Source organism: Gorilla gorilla, chromosome 2, assembly GCF_029281585.2.
Source record: "Gorilla gorilla gorilla isolate KB3781 chromosome 2, NHGRI_mGorGor1-v2.1_pri, whole genome shotgun sequence".
In the NCBI taxonomy this organism is placed as follows: Eukaryota; Metazoa; Chordata; class Mammalia; order Primates; family Hominidae; genus Gorilla; species Gorilla gorilla.
This window is the reverse complement of record NC_086017.1, coordinates 165,510,196-165,531,061: the sequence shown is the minus strand read 5'-3', so window position 1 is coordinate 165,531,061 and position 20,866 is coordinate 165,510,196. Positions and strand designations below refer to the sequence as shown.

At 36.5% G+C, this 20,866-nt stretch overlaps 1 protein-coding gene across 1 annotated transcript in view; it reads left to right on the top strand.

The window, feature by feature from the left end:
- GPR149 (G protein-coupled receptor 149) overlaps positions 1-16,328 on the top strand; it is a 98,785-nt gene extending 82,457 nt beyond the window's left edge. The window contains exon 4 of the mRNA XM_004037875.5: positions 12,888-16,328. Coding sequence (XP_004037923.3) covers positions 12,888-13,460 — 573 coding nt within the window. The 3' untranslated portion in view covers positions 13,461-16,328. The remainder of the gene's footprint in view (positions 1-12,887) is intronic.
- The last annotated feature ends 4,538 nt before the right edge of the window (positions 16,329-20,866 follow it).

Here is a 20,866-nt window from a genome sequence, read left to right as displayed (position 1 = left end):
GGTATTATAAGTAATCTAGAGATGATTTTAAAGTATATGCGAGGAGGTGCACAGATTATATACACATACTATGCCATTTTATATAAGGGACTTAAGCATCTGAAGATTTTGCTATCCACAGGAGGTCCTGGAACCAATCCCCCACAGATACCAAAGATCAACTGTATTTATTTTTTCAAAATAATTTTAGCTATTCTGGTTCATGTACCTTTTCATTTTAATTTTAGAATGATCTTGTCTATAACTGTGAAAATATCTTGCTGGGATTTTGGTAGGAATTATATTAAATGTATAGATCAATTTCTACAGAATTGATATCTTTACTGTCAAGTCTTCCAGTCTATGAACACAATATGTCTCTTCATTTATTCAGATTGTCAACTTTTTAAAGTGTCATGTAGTTTCCAGTGTATTAGTCCTATACATGTTTCATAAGATTTACATCTAAATCTTTAACCTTTTTAGCAATTGTAAATGGTACTGCATTTTTTATTTTGATGTCCAAGAGTTCATTGCTAGTCATAGAAGTACAAATGATTTTGTACATGTATCTTATATCCTGTGACCTTGCTTAGCTCAATCATTAGCTTGAGGATTTTTTATCGATTCCTTGGGATTTTCTACATAAATCAATCATGTCATCTGCAAGTTGCAACAGTTTCATTTCTTCATTTCTTCCTTTCTGGTCTGTACAATTTTTGTTTCCTTTTCTTTTCTTTTTTATTTTTGAGACAGGGTTTCACTCTGTCACTGAGGCTGAGTGCAGTGGCATGATTATGGCTCACTGTAGCCTCAAATCCCCAGGCTCAAGTGATCCTCTCACCTCAGCCTCCTCAGTAGCTGGGATTACAGGCACACACCACCATGCCTAGCTAATTTTTTTTATTTTTTGTACAGATAGAGGTGGAGGCTACAGTGAGCTGTGAGCATAGCACTGCACTCAGCCTTGGTGACAGTGCAAAACGCTATCTCAAATAAGTAAAGAAATAAATATTGATGCAGCCTTGAATTTCTGAAAGAAACCCTGCTTGATCATTGTACATAATTCTTTTTATAGATTGCTGAATTCTATTTGCTAATATTTGTTAAGGATGCTTGCATCTATATTCATGAGTGATACTAATCTATAGTTTTATTTTTTTGTAGTGTCTGTAGAGTTTTATTATTAGGGTAAAACTAGGTTTATAAAATGAATCAAGAAGTATTCCTTTGTCTTCTATTTTCTGTAAGAGATTGTGCAGAATTTATATTAATCCTTACTTAACTATTTGCTAGAGTTCTCCAGAGAAAACATAAGGCTGAAGAGATTTCTTTTTGAAGGTTTTAAACTACAAGTTTAATTATCTTAATAGTTACAGGGCTATTCAAATTACCTATTTCGCATTTGGCACATTGTAGTAGTTTGTTTTACAAGGGATCAATCTATTTCATGTAAGTTGTCAAATTTGAATGTGTAAAGGTGTTTGTAGTACTCCCTTATGGTACTTTCGATGGCTGCAGACTCTGCAGTGATATCCTGTTTCATTCCTAATACTGGTAATCTGTGTCTTCTCTTTGTCACTGCTGCTAGAGGCTTTTCAATTTTATTGATCTGTTAAAAAAATAACTTTTTGTTTCATTAATTTCCTCTTTGTTTTTCTGTTTTCAATGTCATTGATATCAGCTTTTATCTATTTTCCTCCTTTATATTTGCTTTCAGTTTATTTTGCTCTTCTTTTTCTAGATTATCAAGGTGGGAGGCTAGACTATTGGTTTAAGACTATTACTCTTTTCTAATGTATGCATTTAGTGCTTTAAATTTCTCTCTCAGATCTTCCCTAGCACCAATTTCAATATGTTGTATTTTCATTTTCATTCACTTTTTTTTTTACTTCCCTCAAGACTACCTTTTTAACCCTTAGATGATTTAGAAGTGTTTAGTTTCCAAGGGCTTGGAGATTCTCTTGCTATCTTTCTGCTATTTATTTCTACCTTATTTCTGTTGTGGTCAGAGAACATACTGTTTAATTGTGTTTCTTTTAAATTCCCTAGGGTTTGTCTTATGGCTTAGATAGGGTCTATCTCAGTATATGGTTCATGGGCACTTGAAAATAATGTGTATTCTGTTGTTGTTGGATGGAGTGTCCTATAAATACAAATTTTCTATCTATAACATTTTCTACAAATGTTGATTAGATCTTATTGATTAATGGTGCTCTTCTACACTCTTGTTGATTTTCTTTCTAGTTATCCTATGAATTGTTGCGAGAGAGGGGTTGAAGTCTCCAATCGTATTTCTTTTTTTTTTTTTTTTTTTTTTGAGACGGAGTCTCGCTCTGTCGCCCAGGCTGGAGTGCAGTGGCGTGATCTCGGCTCACTGTAAGCTCCGCCTCCCGGGTTCACGCCATTCTCCTGCCTCAGCCTCCCGAGTAGCTGGGACTACAGGCGCCCGCCACCACGCCCGGCTAATTTTTAGTATTTTTAGTAGAGACGGGGTTTCACCGTGTTAGCCAGGATGGTCTCGATCTCCTGACCTCGTGATCCACCCGCCTCGGCCTCCCAAAGTGCTGGTATTACAGGCGTGAGCCACCTCGCCTGGCCTCCAATCGTATTTCTAAATTTGACTATTTCTCCTTTCAGTTCTATCAGTTTGGCTTTATATATTTAACAGTTCTGTTGCTTGCTCTATACATACTTAGGATTGCTATGTCTTCTAAGTGGATGGATCACTTTATTATTATATAGTAATTTTCCCTGTCTCTGATAACATTCTTTTGTCTGAAATCTATTTTATGTGATATTACTATAGTCACTCTTGTTTTCCCTTTGATTGATGTTTGCATGATATATCTTCTTTTTTTACTTTCGACCTGCTTATATTATTATATTTGAAATGAGATTCTTATAGACAATATATAACTGAGTTGTGTTTTTAATCCATTCTGCCAATGTCTGGCTTTTAATTGGTTTATTTAGACTACAAGAATAAACTACTGCAGAGGAATATGCTGTCTAATTCAGAGATAAAGATTGTAGAAATCAAGTTTTATTATCTACCTCTTCCTAGTCTCAACTACTGGCACTGGACACTAGGATTAGAAAGCTTAAAAACATCTTGGATTCCTCTCTCTTACTCAGCTTCCAATAATAACTAACATTTATGGAGCGCTTACTATGTATGAGGCACTCCCCTAATCATTTCACATGCATTAACTCATTTAATCTTTATATTTTGCAAGTGAGACAACTGAGGCTTACAGAAGTAAGGATTATAGAGATAGTGACTCAGGTGTATGCAATTCCACAGCAGTACTTCACCACTACCCTCCACAGCCTCAATAGTTTTGCCTTTGCAATACTTCAATAGTCCATCCCACGTTTGCCATTTTTGCTACCTACTGAAGTTCAGATCTTGTTTTTTCTTTCCACGTATGATTTTAAAAACCTTCTTTTGGTGCTCCCTTCCACCACACTCTCCTTTCTCCAATTCATCTTAGATCCTCAGTGGCATCGTGGAAAGGATTTGGAATGTGAGCTGAATTTAGATCACAGTTAAAACTTTACCTTCCTATATTACCTGGGCAAGTTAGTTAATCTCTTCACATTTAAATTTGTTTGTCTGCAAAATGTAAATAATTTTACCACCCGTGTGATTATATTATATATTTCGCATGTAGTAGATTTCACATGTAATATGGTTTGGCCGTGTCCCCACCTAAATCTCATCTTGAATTGTAGTTCCCATAATCCCCACACATCATGGGAGGAACCTGGTAGGAGGTAATTGAATCATGGAGGCAGTTACCCCCATGCTGCTGTTCTCATCATAGTGAGTGGATTCTCATGAGATCTGATGATTTTATAAGGGGCTTTTCCCCCTTTTGCTCAGCACTTCTTGCTGCCACTATGTGACGAGGGATGTGCTTGTGTCCTCTTCTGTCATGATTCTAAGTTTCCTGAGGCCTCCCCAGCCATGCTGAACTGTGAGTCAATTAAATCTCTTTCTTTTATAAATTACCTAGCCTCGTGTGTGTCTTTATTAGCAGCATGGGAACCAGCTAATACAACATGTAAAATACCAAGTGCAATGCCAGCATATAGTACACACTTCATAGATATTCATTACCTTCCCTTATTACCTCCCTATGACTCAATTATATCATCTATGAGTTCAGGATAGTTAGTATCTCTATTTTATAAGGTTGTTGTGAATATTAAATAAGAAAGTGCATAGACAGTGCTTAGGAAGAAGGTTGATACAAGGCTCTTATTCAACAGGATCAGTAAATATTTTGGGGGATGGATATCAATCCTAAAAATCTGTTACTCAGTTAGAGTTTTCATCATTAAAAACAATAAGCTGGTCAGATGCTGTGTCTCATGCCTGTAATCCTAGCACTGTGGGAGGCCAAGGCGAGCAGATTACCTGAGGTCAGGAGCTCAAGACCAGCCTGGCCAACATGACAAAACCCTTTATCTACTAAAAATACAAACATTTAGCCAGGCGTGGTGGGGCACACCTGTAATACCAGCTACTCGGGAGGCTGAGGCATGAGAATCACTTGAAAGAGGCAGAGATTGCAGTGAGCCAAGATTGTGCCACTCACTCCAGCCTGGGTGACAGAGTGACACTCCATCTCAAAAAAAAAAAAAGAAAAAGAAAAGAAAAGAAAAACCTTAATTTGTAGCTTGAAGGCCTTTGAGGATTAAATGTGAAATGTATTAAAATTCTTAGCACTTTTCATGCCTCTTACAGACCCTTGATGAAGGCCCTCATTTTCTTGCCCTTGTTCTCTCTTTCCTTGAGGAATTCTTGTGTTTTCTCTAATTTGTGTTCATCAAACATTTAAATGAAAATGACAGAATGACACAAGGTATATTCTGCAAGTTGAATATGTGAAAACAGTAACTACATAGTTTTGCATATTGAATAAAAAATAAATTCCAAAAAGTAAATTATTAAAAATCTACTTTTGTTTTTCTCACAAAGTTCTTGTTCTTAGTGCTATTTTTTCCCTCTCAATGTCCTTATCTCTACTAACCATCTTAAATGGTCGTGTTCCACTTAAATTCCTCAATGTCTGTACTTTAAGAGGCCTAAAGTCACCTAAATCACCTAACGATCATCTATATGAGTTTAATTGGGATTAAAATTGTCAGTCATTTGGGTTACTCATGAGTTAGTGACAGAATTCTACCTTCTAGGGCAGAAAACCAACAACTGACTCTTAGCTAGAGCAGATTTCTTTTAAAATAATAACGTGTTACAAATAATAGAAAGAGCACTTAACTGAGAGTTAAGAAACCTGAGTCCTGATGCCAGTCCTGATACTACCTATGTGACCCTGGGCAAGTGTTTGACCTCTCTGGCTATGAGTTCTTTTTTCATAAAATAAGAAATTAAAATGCCATGGTTTCTGATAAGTGTCATGATCCTAGGTGCTATATAATGTCTTTCTAAAATTGAATGATTCAGATTATCAACAGACTACTTCACCTTCTTAGGAGAAAATTTTGCTGCAACTCTTTTTATATTATAATTTCACCCTGGATTCACCTGGAGGCTCATAGTGAAGAAATCAAAACATTCAATGTGCCGAAGGTCAGTAACTCTGAATCAATTATCACAGGAGATTATGTGTGCTAGTGTGTTTACATGGCATGCTGTCTTCTCCTGGAGCATTTGTGTGGCTTAAAGACTGCTCTTTATTACCAAATAAAAAAGCTCCTTGCCACCTACACTCAAGAATATAGCAATAATGGATTATCATTATTCCTGACAGCATATGCTAATTCACAGACTTTTAAAAGAAAAGAAAGCAGAGATTACAAAAGGAATCGTTTTATACTCTCTGAATGTATCATTCTTTGTCATGCAATAACTTTCACATACAATTCAGTGCCATAATATTTTATTTTCATAAAAACAATCTATTCTAATATGACCTTCTGATGTACTTGTAACTATCATCATTTATTATATAAGGCTGTTTAAGTATAAATTTTAAACAGCAATGTTTTAAAAGATGATCCTATTTTTTGTGTGAAAAGTTAAAATATGGAATCTGAAAAGGACATAAGGTCAGTGTTGCAAATTTATGCACACTTTTGTTTATCCATTCAACAAATATTCTTGAGGGCCTGTCATATGCCAGACACTGTTATAGGTAGCAGAGAAGAAAAAGATCAACAAGAGAATGTTCACTTCTTTTGAAGAGATTACATCACATGTGGATTTGACAGAAAGGGCCACATAGCCCCAGTGTCCAGAAAAAGATGGTCTATTGCAGGACTTTTAAAAATAAGTTTTTTTCCAAATGTATTTTTGTACTGTTTGCATACAAAATTGAATTAGTTTCCCAGGGCTGCTGTAACAAATTATCACAAATTAAGATGGTTGAAAACAACAAAAATTTGTTGTCTCACATTTCTAGAAACCAGAAGTCTGAAATACGGTGTTGGGAAGACCATGCTCCCTCTATAGGCTCTTGGGGAGGATCCTTTCTTGCCTCTCCCTAGCTTCTGGTGGCTCCCAGCAATCCTTGGTGTTCCTTGACTGGTGACAGCATAACTCCAATTGTTATCTGCATCTTCACATGACTGTCTTACCCCAGGTACATCTGCGTCCAAATTTCCCCCTTCTTAGAAGGATAAGAGTCATTGGATAAGGCCCATCTTCATTCAGTATGACCTCATACAACTTGCTTACACCTGCAAAAACTCTATTTCCAAATAAGGTCATATTCACAGTTTACAGGGGGACACGAATTTGGAGGGGGATGCTATTCAACTCATTACAAACATGAACATAAATTAAACCAATATTAACAATTTTTTTATCATATTCTACTTCTTTCAATTAATGTTCATTTTCTGTTAAGATACTATTGCCTTTTACTTTTGAAGTCTCTTTTTGAAGTTGTCCTTAAACTTTTTGAATGATTTTCAAATCTGTTGGCTACATTGTGGTTTATGACTCAAGTTGTATAGTATTTTCTTGTTTGTTGTTATTGTTTCCTGAGATGAGACTCTTTATTTGAACTTCACATTGACAGCTTGTTGGACTCAAATGTTTATAACAGTTTTCTAGTAAAATTCGTGAGGATAATCTGACTTATTACAGACAGTGGACACTTTGAGAGTGCTATAACTATTTGTCTTACTAGAACCATAGGATTATTTAATCACTTTTCCTTTCAGATAATTTTAAAATATTTCTTTCCGGTCATAAGTGCCATTCTCTACATTTTTTTCTTTTTCTTTCTTTTTTTTGGGGGGGGCGGTGGGGACAAGTTCTCACTGTCACCCGGGTTGGAATGCAGTGGCGTGATCATGGCTCACTGCAGCCTCTATCTCCCGGGCTCAAGTGATGCTCCCGCCTCAGCCTCCACAGTAGCTGGCACTACAGAAACACACACTACCATGCCCATCTAATTTAAAGAATTTTTTTAGAGACAGGGTCCCACTATGTTGCCCAGGCTTGTCTCAAATTTCTGGGCTCATGTGATTCTACTTCTTCAGTCTCCCAAAGTGCTGACTGACAAAGGGATTACAGGGATGAACAATTGCACCCAGCCTCTCTACCCTTTTCAAATGTGAATGGGAAATTAGCTATACCCCAGTTGAGACTCTCATTCTAGTCAACCAAACCATTAGGGCAAATTTTTGAAATAGTGCCCTCTACCCAACTTGTCTCCTGTCTCTTAACCTAAAAATAGAACAAACCCCAACACATACTCCAGATGATGAACCCTGAGGCTAACTACCCTACCCCTACCTCCTGGATGCCTTTCTAGTAATATTTTGTAATCTCTGCCTCCCTCACTACCTAATAAACTTCCTTGATCAAAAGAGTAATCATGATAACTAAGAAAATAATTTAGAAATATAAAAATACCGAAGGTGAAATGCCAAGCCACTATTCACTCCCAGACAAAGAAATTCTTGGTGTGTAGCCTCTCAAACTTTTTTCTATGCCTGTCATATACAGGTATGCTTGTATGTCTGTGAATCTATTTTCATTCCTATACATGCTTAATTTTCTGGGCTGATTTCTCATGATTATTTTTAACAAGAAAACTAGATCATACTGTACACATTGTTTTGCAAATTGCTTGCTTTTATATCTTACAATATACGGAAATTATTTCACCCAGGCAGAACTTACAGCCTTACCTCATCTATTCAAGATAGCTTTTCAGAACATAATTGTATCACAATTTATTAAACTATTTTCTAAATGTAGATCTTTAGATTGTTTCTAATTTGGGGCTTACAAAAGTGCTGAAATAAACAAACATTATGATGTTCTGGTATTTGGAGGAACCGATTCACAGACATAGGATCAATGGTAAGTATACGTAGTTTTTATTTTATAGTCAAATACACAATCAAAATATACTCTAAAGATGGCATCAATCTTTTTATTTCTGCTGGGGTTTTTTTCTGTTTGTTTTATGGAGGGCATTCTGAAAAGCTAAAGTGACCATTGTTTTTACTTACTTTTAAAATTATTTGTAAGGCCAGGCATGGTGGCCATGGCTGTACCTAGCACTTTGGGAGGCTGAGGAGGGTGAATCACCTGAGGTCAGGAATTCAAGACCAGCCTGGCCAACATGGCAACACCCTGTCTCTACTAAAAACACAAAAATGAGCCAGTCCTGGTGGGGTGCGCCTTTAATCCCAGCTACTTGAGAGGCTGAGGCACAAGAATCACTTGAACTTGGGAGGTGGAGGTTTCAGTGATCTGAGATCGCATGTACCACTGCACTCCAGCATGGGTAACAGAGCAAGACTCTCTCAATAAAAAATAAAATAAAATAATTGGTAAAATTGCACATATTTTTATGTGTTTACTCTCCATTTTTCTTTAATTGTTTTGCCCACTTCCCTTTTCCATTTTTCTGCTAGATTGTTTATCTTACTGGTTGAGAAGAATTCTCCATAGCATCACTATTAAACTTTGTTCTATATAGACTACAAATATATCCTTCTGAGCTGCCTTTAGTCTTTCACTTTTGTTTATAGTATATATTTCTATATAGACATTTCGAAGTTTTTTGCAACCAAATCTGTCCATCTTTTACTTTGTGGTTTCCAGTTTTCATTCCAGATTTGGAAAGGTCTTATTCACTCGGCACTTTAAAAGAATTATTAAGAATTTTTAAAAATTTTTGCATGTAACATGAGATAGGTATCTAACTTAATTTTGTAATGGATAACTAATAATGTGTAAGAAGTTTATTTGATTAACTCATTCTGTTTTTTGTTTGTTTGTTTTTAAAGTATAATTACCCTGCTTATTTTGAAATGCCATCTTCAGGGTATACTATATCTACTTTCTTGGCTGGCTGTTTTCCTTCATGGATTTACCAAATCTTGCAATAAACACCCTGTATTAATTGCTGTAGCTACATATTATACTTGGGAATCCACCTTATTGTTTGTTTCCAAGTTTTCTTGGTTATCTGCAAGCATTTACCCCTGCAACTATATCTTAAGAGAAACTTTCAAAATAAAATTTCAGTGGAACTTTTATTAATATTGTATTAAATCAATAAATTAAAAGAAAACTGCCATAGTTGCAAAATAGTTTTCTCATGCAGAAACATTATTCTTTCTCTCTTATTTTTTCAAGACTTCTTTTATTATTGCTGTTTTTTCTTCATAAGGTCTCACATACTTCTATAGTATTGTTGCTATTTTGGATGGTACCTTTTAAAAATTATTTTTGATTGGCAATAGCTATTGATTTCTTAACATTTTTACCTAAAATTCAGCCACCTTACTAAACTCTCTAATTTTTTTAGATTACTTCTTTAGAATTTTCTAGGAAGATAATATTTTCATCTGTAAATTACAGTAATGTCTCTTCCTATTCATTATATATATATATATATATGTCTTATTTTTTTCTTGATTTTTTGCACAGCTAGGACCTCTAGAACAATGTTAGACAATAATATGGATATTATCTATAAAAATTGAGCCCTGCTCTGGGAAGGATTCTCAAGTCTTCTTTTTTCTCACCCTACCCAAGTTAGGCACCCCAGCCTGGGTCTATTGTTTCAGTCTTTGATAACAAAAATGTTTTCTCAGGATGGAAAGTTTTCAATATAACCCTTTAACTTGTGATTTATCACTCAGAAAGCAAGGTTTTAAAATTGTAAATCTTGGCCGGGCACGATGGCTCATGCCTGTAATCCCAGCCCTTTGGGAGGCCGAGGCAGGGAGTTCATGAGGTCAGGAGTTCGAGACCAGCCTGGCCAACATAGTGAAACCCTGTCTCTACTAAAAATACAGAAACTAGCCAGGTGTGGTGGCACGTACCTGTAGTCTCAGCTACTCAGGAGGCTGAGGCAGGAGAATCACTTGAACCCAGGAGGTGGAGGTTGCAGTGAGCGGAGACAGTGCCATTGTGCTCCAGCCTGGGTAACAGAGCAAGACTCTGTCTCAAAAACAAACAAACAAACAAAACGAAATCTTTTCTTGATTTTTAAGATCAATTTCACATGTCCCCCCTCCACAATATGACATCTCCCTACCCGAGATAGTCATTCCTTGGACCTTATAGAACGTGGTAACTATCTCTCAATTACTACATTTAGAACTAAAATTTTTATTTTGTTTATTTACATCCAATCATCTGTGGGGTCTTAAGAGATAGCATCTCCATACATCCAATGCAAGCTCAGAATCATGTACATCCTTACTTAGCAAATGTTTAATAAGTGGATGTATAATAATAGGAATGAAACCTACTTCTCTTTTGCCAAAAGTTGCCACCACTCAAATATTAATAGTAGTCTGATGCTGTGATGAACCTGTGTGGTCCCTCTGTCTCACTTATTTCAGCCAGCATTACACATGTAGAGTCAATGAAGTTCTTTGCCTTGGCAGATGGCTGGACTGAACATTATAGTGTAAATTTTCAAAATTTCCAAAACTTTATCATGCAAGGCTCTACAGTTAGGTTCCTAGGTCTCCTTATGAGTAAAGAGAATTCAAGACCACTCCACAGAGAATAACCGGGAAAGAATGATCATATGTCTGACACAGCCCAGACTGTATTTTTTTCTAGTCTCTCAATTCAAGAAGTAGAGCGTGGGCCGGGCACGGTGGCTCATGCCTGTAATCCCAGCATGTTGGGAGGCCGAGGCGGGAGGATCACAAGGTCAGGAGATCGAGACCATCCTGGCTAACACAGTGAAACCCCGTCTCTAATAAAAAAATACAAAAAAATTAGCCGGGCGTGGTGGTGGGTGCCTGTAGTCCCAGCTACTCGGGAGGCTGAGGCAGGAGAATGGCACGAACCCAGGAGGCAGAGCTTGCGGTGAGCCGAGATCGAGCCACTGCATTCCAGCCTGGGCAACAGAAGGAGACTTCGTCTCAAAAAAAAAAAAAAAAAGAAGTAGAGCATGAAGGCACCCCCAATGAAACTCATTCTTTTTCAAACTTCTTTAAATAGAAAATAATCTAAACTGTTCTCCAATAGTGAGAACCTGTCTTCCTCTAGCCACTGTTGGGTCCAGATTGAAAATGCCCATAGCAAGTAGGGTGATCAATCTCTCACTGCCCCGACTCCTGCCCATTTGTCTAAGACTGAGGGATTTCCTGGGATGCAGAAATTTCAGTGCTAAATATGGGACAGTCCCAGGAAAATTGAGAAAGCTGGTCATCCTAAATTGGAAAAATACCATTATCTCCCATGCCAATTCCCCAGGTGGACAGACACATTTAGGCCAATCCAGTTAGTAACTGTAGGTTTTACAAGTGGTAAGCACTTATATAAAAAGTGTCTGTTTATCTCCACCACTACCCCGTTTTTTCTGGACTACAACATTTCTTTAGTTAGAGCAATGGATCCCAAACTTTACTATGCAACAGAATCACCTGAAAGGCTTGTTAAAATACAGATTGCTTGACCCTGTACCTGGGTTGAGACCTAATTGAGTAGGTCTGGGATAATGCTAAAAACCTGTATTTCTGACAAGTTACCAGAAGCTGCTGACGATGCTGGGTTGGAGACTCAGTTTTGAGAATTACTGCTCTAGAAGTTTGGTACATTATCATCTTCTGGGACTAACACATAATCAAAAATCAAAACATGTCAGTTGAAAGTATGAAGACATGAATCAGCAATAAAAAGTACAGACTATTTTAAGAATCAATCTTATTTTCTCCATTTCTGAAGCACCTCTCAGTGGTAAGTACAGTTTTAAAAAAATCTTAATACATAAAGCATAATAGAAAATGTTTACCCTTTTAGGCAAGTTTCTGAAAGAGGTGGAATAGTATTCTTTATTATTGGGTTTACTTTAATGACTGATTTCTCTGTGGAAAAGTACGGTCTTTGTAGCATAGTTCTGGTGACATTCGGTTCCTGTTATGTATGCTCAACTCTAACAGTTGAAATATCTTTTGTCCTTAAGCCACCGTTTCACAATTATCATTTACTTTGGCATACTAAACAGAAAAAAAAGTTCATGTTGATAACAGTCTACATTTCTTCCAACTTTTGCAAATGTTTTAATGTAACTGAGTATGTAACAAAAATATAAAAGTAATTTCAGATTGTAAATATGCATTCAATTTTATGTTCAAATTCTGCCTTTGAAAACATCTATTGCTTCCCATCAGTACACACCTTTGCCTTTAACTGGGGAAATATGCCCCTCATCTTCAAATAAAGGTTCCTAACTACCCTCATTAAATGTCTGATTAGACCTAGGAGAAACTGAGGTATGGTGCTTTGGTGGCAGTATTTAAATCCCGTACCTGTAAAATGTTTCTAGGGAAATGGATCTGAAATAGAAAACCTTTATCATTCTGATGAACAAAATGAATTTCTAAATGTCTCAACCTCAGAACCTAGCTTTCAATAATAACAATTTTGTTTTTGTCCCCAGCGTTCCGGTGGTGCCCTTGCCATTCCCTTGTGTGCATTCCAGGGGACTGTGTCTCTCCATGCACCTACAGGGAAAACCCTATCTCTTTCTACCTATGAGGTAAGCGCAGAAGGGCAAAAAATAACTCCAGCCTCTAAGAAAATAGAAGTCTATCGATCCAAAAGTGTTGGCCATGAACCAAACTCAGAAGATTCTTCATCCACGTTTGTGGACACCAGTGTGAAAATACACTTGGAGGTTCTTGAAATTTGCGATAACGAAGAGGCCTTGGACACTGTGTCAATCATTAGTAACATCAGTCAGTCCTCCACACAAGTCAGATCTCCATCCCTACGTTACTCCAGGAAAGAAAACAGATTTGTTTCATGTGATCTAGGGGAAACAGCCTCATACTCCCTCTTTTTGCCCACCAGTAATCCTGATGGTGATATTAATATCTCCATTCCAGACACCGTAGAAGCACACAGGCAGAACAGTAAAAGGCAGCATCAAGAGAGGGATGGCTACCAGGAGGAAATCCAGTTGTTAAATAAAGCTTACAGAAAAAGAGAGGAAGAAAGCAAGGGTAGTTAGTGGGTATTTGGTCTAACAGGAGCAAGAATGGATCTGCAACGTCAACTGTGAAACTAACACCTTTGTTATGAGACTGATTTCCTTTTATTTGTTGGTTTACATTAGTTTTACTGATTTAATAGTTAATTTTTTTGTGGGAACAACTGGAACTAGTGTAAACACTTAAGTGCATTTGATGTGTTACCTAAAGATCACACACTGTGGTAATGAAAAGATTGTACTTCTTATGTGATTTCTAAAAAATATTTTCTAAATCAAATCTTGGCCTAGTTTACCAATGTTTTTGCTTGTCAACTTCCTAGTAAACAGAAAATTGTATAAACTCAGTGAATATACTGTTCCATGCATATGTTTCTATATACAATGTTGGCCTTTACTGCAAAGGGGAAAAAAGAGGAATTTTGGGAATGGAAGAAATGTAACAAAACCTCAAATTATATTTGAAGGAACTTGCCTAAATGTGGCTAGCAAAACAAGCTTATTACACTTACTGCTTTAGCTTTACATCTTTCTGTAAAATGAAAAATTAGCTTCCAACTGGGAAACACGCATGTTCCTAGTCTATCAATAGTTGTTTCCTTCATTTCTACCAAATATAAATTGTTTACTGTTTTTTCTTTTTTTCTTACCTATAACAGTTTTCCTTTCATCTTTTCAGTATGTTGAGACTGTCCCATAAAACAAATATGTTGTGTGTTAGAGGTGGAATTAGAAGTATCTTTAACTCAAACATTATTGGGAAAAAGTTGTAATTGTGTAATTGTATACTTTATCCTAAAATTGTTTTTTTTTTAACTTGAGTGGAAATTGGGGGAAAATACTGGCAGATTCAGTTATGAGAGGTGCATCCAAACATGGTAGGCTTCTGGATACAGCAGACCAAAATCCTCTAAGTCTAAAACAAAAGTATCTGCTTTTAAAGCTGTGGATTGGGCAAACTTTCTTAGTCATTCTTGAAATAGAAAAGTTTACTTCAAATATTATATCAAGTTAAGCTGCTTTTTTGTTTCTTCTCTAAAGACGTGTTGTCTCAAAGAAACAATTGAACCTATTTTATTAAGTGATTGTAAGGTATACATATCAAGATAATTCTAGAATGCATTACATTGCAAAAATGCAGGAATCACCTTGGCAGAATAATAGTAAGATGTATTTCAAAAATTATAAAGTGATTTTTCTTCAAATTGCTTTATTCTAACCTTCCTGTAAACATATATGAAATGTATTACCTAAAAGTTTATTTTCCAAAGTTACTGAGTTGACACTTTACGTAGTCTTAGACTTTGTGCCCCTCACCTCACTCACATACTTTATTTATTTATTTACAGATTGAATGAATTGTGTTTTAGAATGATTTATTTTAGTTTCTGTTTTATTAGGTTGAATTAGAATTCAAAATTACTTGACATCGGCTTTCAGAATGTTTCATCTTTTGTTGCCACAAGCATGAGTCATTTTCAAAATAATTATCTCAATGGACTTTCTCGATCTTTAACTTCTCAATATCTAGTTATCTAAATTTGGGAAACATATCTATTACCACTAATAATGTTTGTAAAGCAAGCCTCAAATAACGTGTAACATATAAATTCAAAGTCAAATGTATTCTCATTACAAATATATTTTATTTTAAAAGACTGTATCACCAATATTAACAGCTATTTTAACACAGTGACAAATGGACAGATAAATCAGATATTATAAATCAGTAGCATTAAATGTCTTTATAAAAGAAAAATTGAATTGAATATTCTAATAATGCTTTGTAGAAGATAGGCTTTGATATCTTAAACTTAGATGTATAATTTTCTGAAAGAGAAAGGTGATATTGCTGCTTTAAAATGCAATTTCAGGCAAAAAGGAAATTAGACACAGGATCATAATAAAGCTGAAGAAAATAGCAAAGATTTGAAGGCAAACAAATTCTTTACAACTGCACAGCAATTTGAATGGGACGGAGATTATAACAGAAATCAAGGTTTAAAGAGCATTAAGAAATAGATAGAAGACAATAATACCCATTTTCCCTCTCATTTTATTTTAACTGGACAAGGGCTTAAACTGGCGGAATTGGAAAAATAATTAGGATATTCCCATTTAATTGCCCTTGGTTGTTGAATTAACTGTATAATGGATGCACATAAAAATTCTGCTGCATTGAAACAACACCAGTATTATTTAGCCCAAAGTCTTAGTTTGAAAGGCTAATCAGCACCATATTACTAACCTGTAACACTTCAAACTCCAAGCCAACAATAGCTGAATATACAAGAAAAATCTACTAGAGCTGTGCCTAAGCATGAATGACGCTCCAAATCCTTGTTAAGGGAGGAGAAGTTTAAACTACATAAGTTTACTTAAGTCTGCTTACTCTTTAGAGTGATTGATTATAAAAGTGTGTTTCTAGTAGAGGAAATACCTTTCTAGATATCTTGTGATATAGCCAAATACCTTACCCTTGTATAGTTATATTGTTCTTCTTATTAATAAATACTATATTTTGTATAGTTTTCTCTTTTCTCTATAAATTGATGTATCTGAAGGCAACAACTTATTACCTAATAAAAATATCACCATCTGGTGGTGACTCCTATAAACTGCAAACACGTAATCCCCGAGACTCCCAAATAGTATAAACACTGAATATATAATCCCTAAGACTTCTGAGAGTTGTGACTGACAGAGGCAACTCTTTGAAGATAGCAAATGGCACAATATTACTTAAAATATAATAAAAGAGTCTTAGTTATGCATTTTTTGGAAGCTTTTCTTGATGTGGTTCTATAATATTGGATTTTACAAATCGATTTTCTCTTAATTTCTTATACTTTTCAGCTACCTTCATTCATTTCTTCATTCTAATATTTAATAAATGACTACTAAATACTAAAAATTGTTCTAGATACTTGGTTTTATAACTTTTGAACAAAACTCAAACAAAACAAATATATGTTTTTACATTTACTGTGAGTTTGAGACAACCACAAAGTCAGAGAACACAGTCCACAAAAGATTGCTCTCACTCCTGACACAAATCGCAAATTCAAGGAATTCCCAAAACCACTGCTAGTTTCAATAATTCACTAGAAGGACACACAGAATTCATAGAAAACTGTGTACTCATGGTTATGGTTTATTACAGCAAAAGGATACAGAATAAAATCAGCCTAGAGAAGAGATCATAGAGCCAAGCCCAGGAAAAGTTGTAAATGTGGAACTTCTATGGTACTCTCCCCATGGAGTCATGGACGGCATTACTTTCTTTGGCGACGATGTGTGACACCTTGCACAGACTACTGCCAAGCAGAAAATCTCAGCTGAACCTTGGTGTCCAGAGTCCTTCCTGGGGCTGCATCGTGGTAGGAGCAAGGGTAAGCATGGTTGACTACTCACATGACTGATGTCTCTTTCTGGCTCTCCAGGAGGCCAAGCTGATAGAGAATGCCCAAAACTCCCCTCTCAAAAACACATTGTTACTATCTGCTGGTCCAAGGCCCCCAGACAAACAAAGATACTATTTTCGGCCATGACATTCCAAGGGCTTAGAAATTACCTCCCCCGAAGCCAAGGACAAAGGCCAAACCTCTTTTTGTATAGGTTAAGTTCTTTACTATATATTTACATATATACATATGGTAGTGATAAGTGTGTGGTACATATATATGTATGCTGGTATTAAGTGTGTTGACAGAAAATAGGGACCAGAGGTAACAATGGCCAAAGAATAAAATTAGAATAAAGGGACAAAGATGGGAAGAGTGCTTTTTTCAATAATTTAGTCAGAAAAGCCTTCACTGATAAAGTAACATTTCATCAGAGTCTCAAATAAAGTGAGGAAACATGCTATGTGATTATCTAGGGAAATCATAGTCCCAGCAAATGGAACAGCAAGTATCCAGAGGTAGGAGTGTGCCTTTTGTAATCTGTGAAACCATTAAGGAGGTCAATGTGAATGCAGCTGAGTGAGAGAGGGAGAGAGTGGTTGGAGATAAAGGCAAACAGATAATGGCAGGAGGAAACTGGCATTGCAGACCAGGTATGAACATCTAGTCTTGTTCTAAATGAAGTGAAAAGCCATTGGAGGGTTCTGAGCAAAAAAGTGACACGATCTGATTTCAAAAATGATTGTCCATTGCAAGGGTCAAAGACTGTACAGACACAAAGACCACCACAGAAAGAACAGTTAGGCTATTTTAATAGTCCGGGCTAGAGATGATGTTGGTTAAGTTTCGGGTGGTAGTAGTAGGGATGGCGTCATAATTGTATTCTGATTCAATAAGTGGACAGGATTTCCTTGGTAACATGAAATAAATTACACATTTCTTAAAAGCCTATCTATGAAGTCTGTAGCTCGAGGGAAAAACAATTATCTCATTTATTTTCTGTCAATACTCTGCAATATCTCAATGTTTCTCAACTCCTTTATGTATCACAGAGGCTAGAAGACAGAAAACTTTATTTCCAAGACCTTCTTTTCCGCAAAGTTCAGGTTTCGCATCTAACAATGAGAGGCATTTGTACAAGATTTGGAAGGCAGAGAGCAGCAGCAGTTAAATGAATGTTCCTTATCAGTAGGGCCTTTCTTCTTTAAGATATGGTTCAGGGGCCTAGGTTCATGTAGTTTTACATTTTTAATGTACGGTTCTTATGATCATTATGCTCATCTGCATCAGCTGACAGATGGGAAAAGGACATGAAGGATTCTGCACTGGAGTGCTTAGTGAGACTGGCTTGGAAGAACTGCACCTCAGTCATTGCAGCTTCTGCTATTGGATAGAACTCAATACAGAACCACAGCTGATTCCAGAGAAGACTAGGAAATATATCTAGCTGTGTACAGGAAGAAGAACCCAAAATATGGTGAAGAGCTAGCTAGCCTGTCTCTGTTACATGCCCTGTAATTAACTAGACAATCACATACTATACCATAACAGAATGTAAATAGCGCTCCCTGCCCATTTTTATAAGCTGCAGAGGCAGAGGCACTGCACACGGTAATTGAACAATGATACATTTTCCCAACTTTGAATTGTATGGTCTTAACCCTGAATCTGTGATGTCAACACTCTAGTTCAGACTATACTGCTCCAAATGTATGTTAGTTTATACAATCTCTTTTATAGTTTAATATACAAAGAAGATCATATCTACTAGTCTTTCCTACAGTCTTGAAGTCTTAATTTCAAATACATAGAGAATACACATTCACAAACATTCATACACATGCATAGAAACATACATTCCTCTCAAGAATACACAGTCACTTTCCGGAATTGAGCAGTCAAAGATCCAAATACAAAAAAACTTTGAACACAATCTTTTGCAATGTCATATAGAGCAGTTTAGATATCCGGAGGCATGTCGTTTTTGCAACACTTTGTTACAGAGGAGGATCTTTGCTCTACCTTCACATATGCATAGTCTCACTGGGTAATTTTTCAAGAATAAGGGAAAAAACATGCCTCAGAGGTAAATTGTATTCTCTACCATTTAGTACAAATAGAACTTCCAAAAACTTTCTTTTTTCTTTTTTTTTTTTTTTTTTTTTTTGAGACAGTCTCCTTCTGTTGCTCTGGCTAGAGTGCAGTGGTGCGATCTCGGCTCACTGCAACCTCTGCCTCCCAGGTTCAAGCAATTCTCCTGCCTCAGCCTCCTGAGTAGCTGGGATTACAGGCACCTGCCACCACACCCAGCTAATTTTTGGTAGAGACGGGGTTTTACTACGTTGTCCACGCTGATCTTGAACTCCTTACCTCAAGTGATCCACCTGCCTCGGCCTCCCAAAGTGCTGGTATTACAGGCATGAGCCACCGTGCTCAGCCCCAAAAACTTTCTAATGTCAGGGTCAAAAAATATTAGAGTTTAGACAAAGCCATGGTTACCTAGTTAGAGTGGCAAAGTTACATTATCTACTTGCTAACTGAAAACTTTAGGCCTTACATTTTCATTATCCTTTTTAAATTAAAAAAGTTCTATTCATTAAATAAAATTTCTTAGCACTCTTTCACAATATTTTTTCCTAAGAACTAAGATTGCATGCTTAAATTGGGTGAGGAAAATCCACCAATTTAATGAGATTCTGTAGTTTTAAAAGGAAAATGTTATGAAAATCTCTCAAGAGGGTCTTTAATGTGGATCTTGAAATCCTATGACCTCACAAAGTCACAATTTTTGTTTTCCTTTTTGTGGGAAACAGATGGAATTAGTAGGCAGACATGGCATTTGTTCATACAAATATCTGATTCACCTAGGATAGTGCTATTTTAGAGTTGTTTTCCTTCCATCCCACATGCTCTTCCTCTTCTTCCTTTTTTTTTTTTTTTTCTGAGACAAGAGTCTTGCTCTGTTCTCCAGGCTGGAGTGCAGTGGCATGAATGCACTCACTGCAGCCTCGATCTCCTGTACTCGAGCTATTCTCCCACCTCAGCCTCCCAAGTAGCTGGGACCACAAGCTTTCCACCACGATGCCTGGCTAATTTTTGATTTTTTGTAGAGCAGGGTCTCCCTATGTTGCCCAGGCTGGTCTCTAATTCCTTCATCCTGCTCTTCTAATGTGACTTTGGCTCTACTCCCATGGTGTGCTAAGGCCCTAGCCACCCTTAAACCTAAGTGGACATCTGTAACTGCCTCAACTAGTAAAACACAGTGGAAGTGATGCTACGTGGCATTTGAGACTAGTTCATAAAGATGTCAAATGTCATGTACTTCCACCTTGCTTGGTGACATTTGCTCTTGAATCCAGCTGCAATGCTGTGAGGAGGCTCAAACTAGGCCATACAGAGAAACCAAATGGAGAGGTTATGTGTAGGTGTTCCAGCCCATAGCCAGACTTTATATTCTATAGAAGGGTAGGGTCACTTTTATCTTCATGTCCCTATCCCCACCTCCAAGTGGAAGTAGAAGTTAAAGATTTCATTTTCCAGGAACACTGAAGAAAATCTCCTTCACCCCCATGCCTTTGTGAATATTACACCTATGAATAAGTTATATAAGAGTTGTTTCCCAGGGTACAGATAAAAAAAAAAGATGAAGAATTCATCTTTAAGGTATTCAAGCAATACCTTAAATACTTCATGCTGAAGAAGTATGGAAAACATAGTAATTTTACATTTATAACTAAGAATCTACTTAGGATGAGCAAACATGAGGCGAAGGGCAGTAAAACAATTTATCAGAAAATAAAGATAACACTAACTTTCTCTGGGGCTGTCATGAGGATTGTGTGAAATGAGATAAGGAATTGTATTACTTTTCTAGTGTAGCCATAAGAAATTACTACAGTCTTAACTAACACAAATTTACTATCTAACAGTTCTGTAGCATAATGTTTTGACAAGAGTCTTCATTGGGCTAAAATCAAGGTGTCAATATGGTTGTATTTCTTTTTATTTATTTATTTTTCTTCA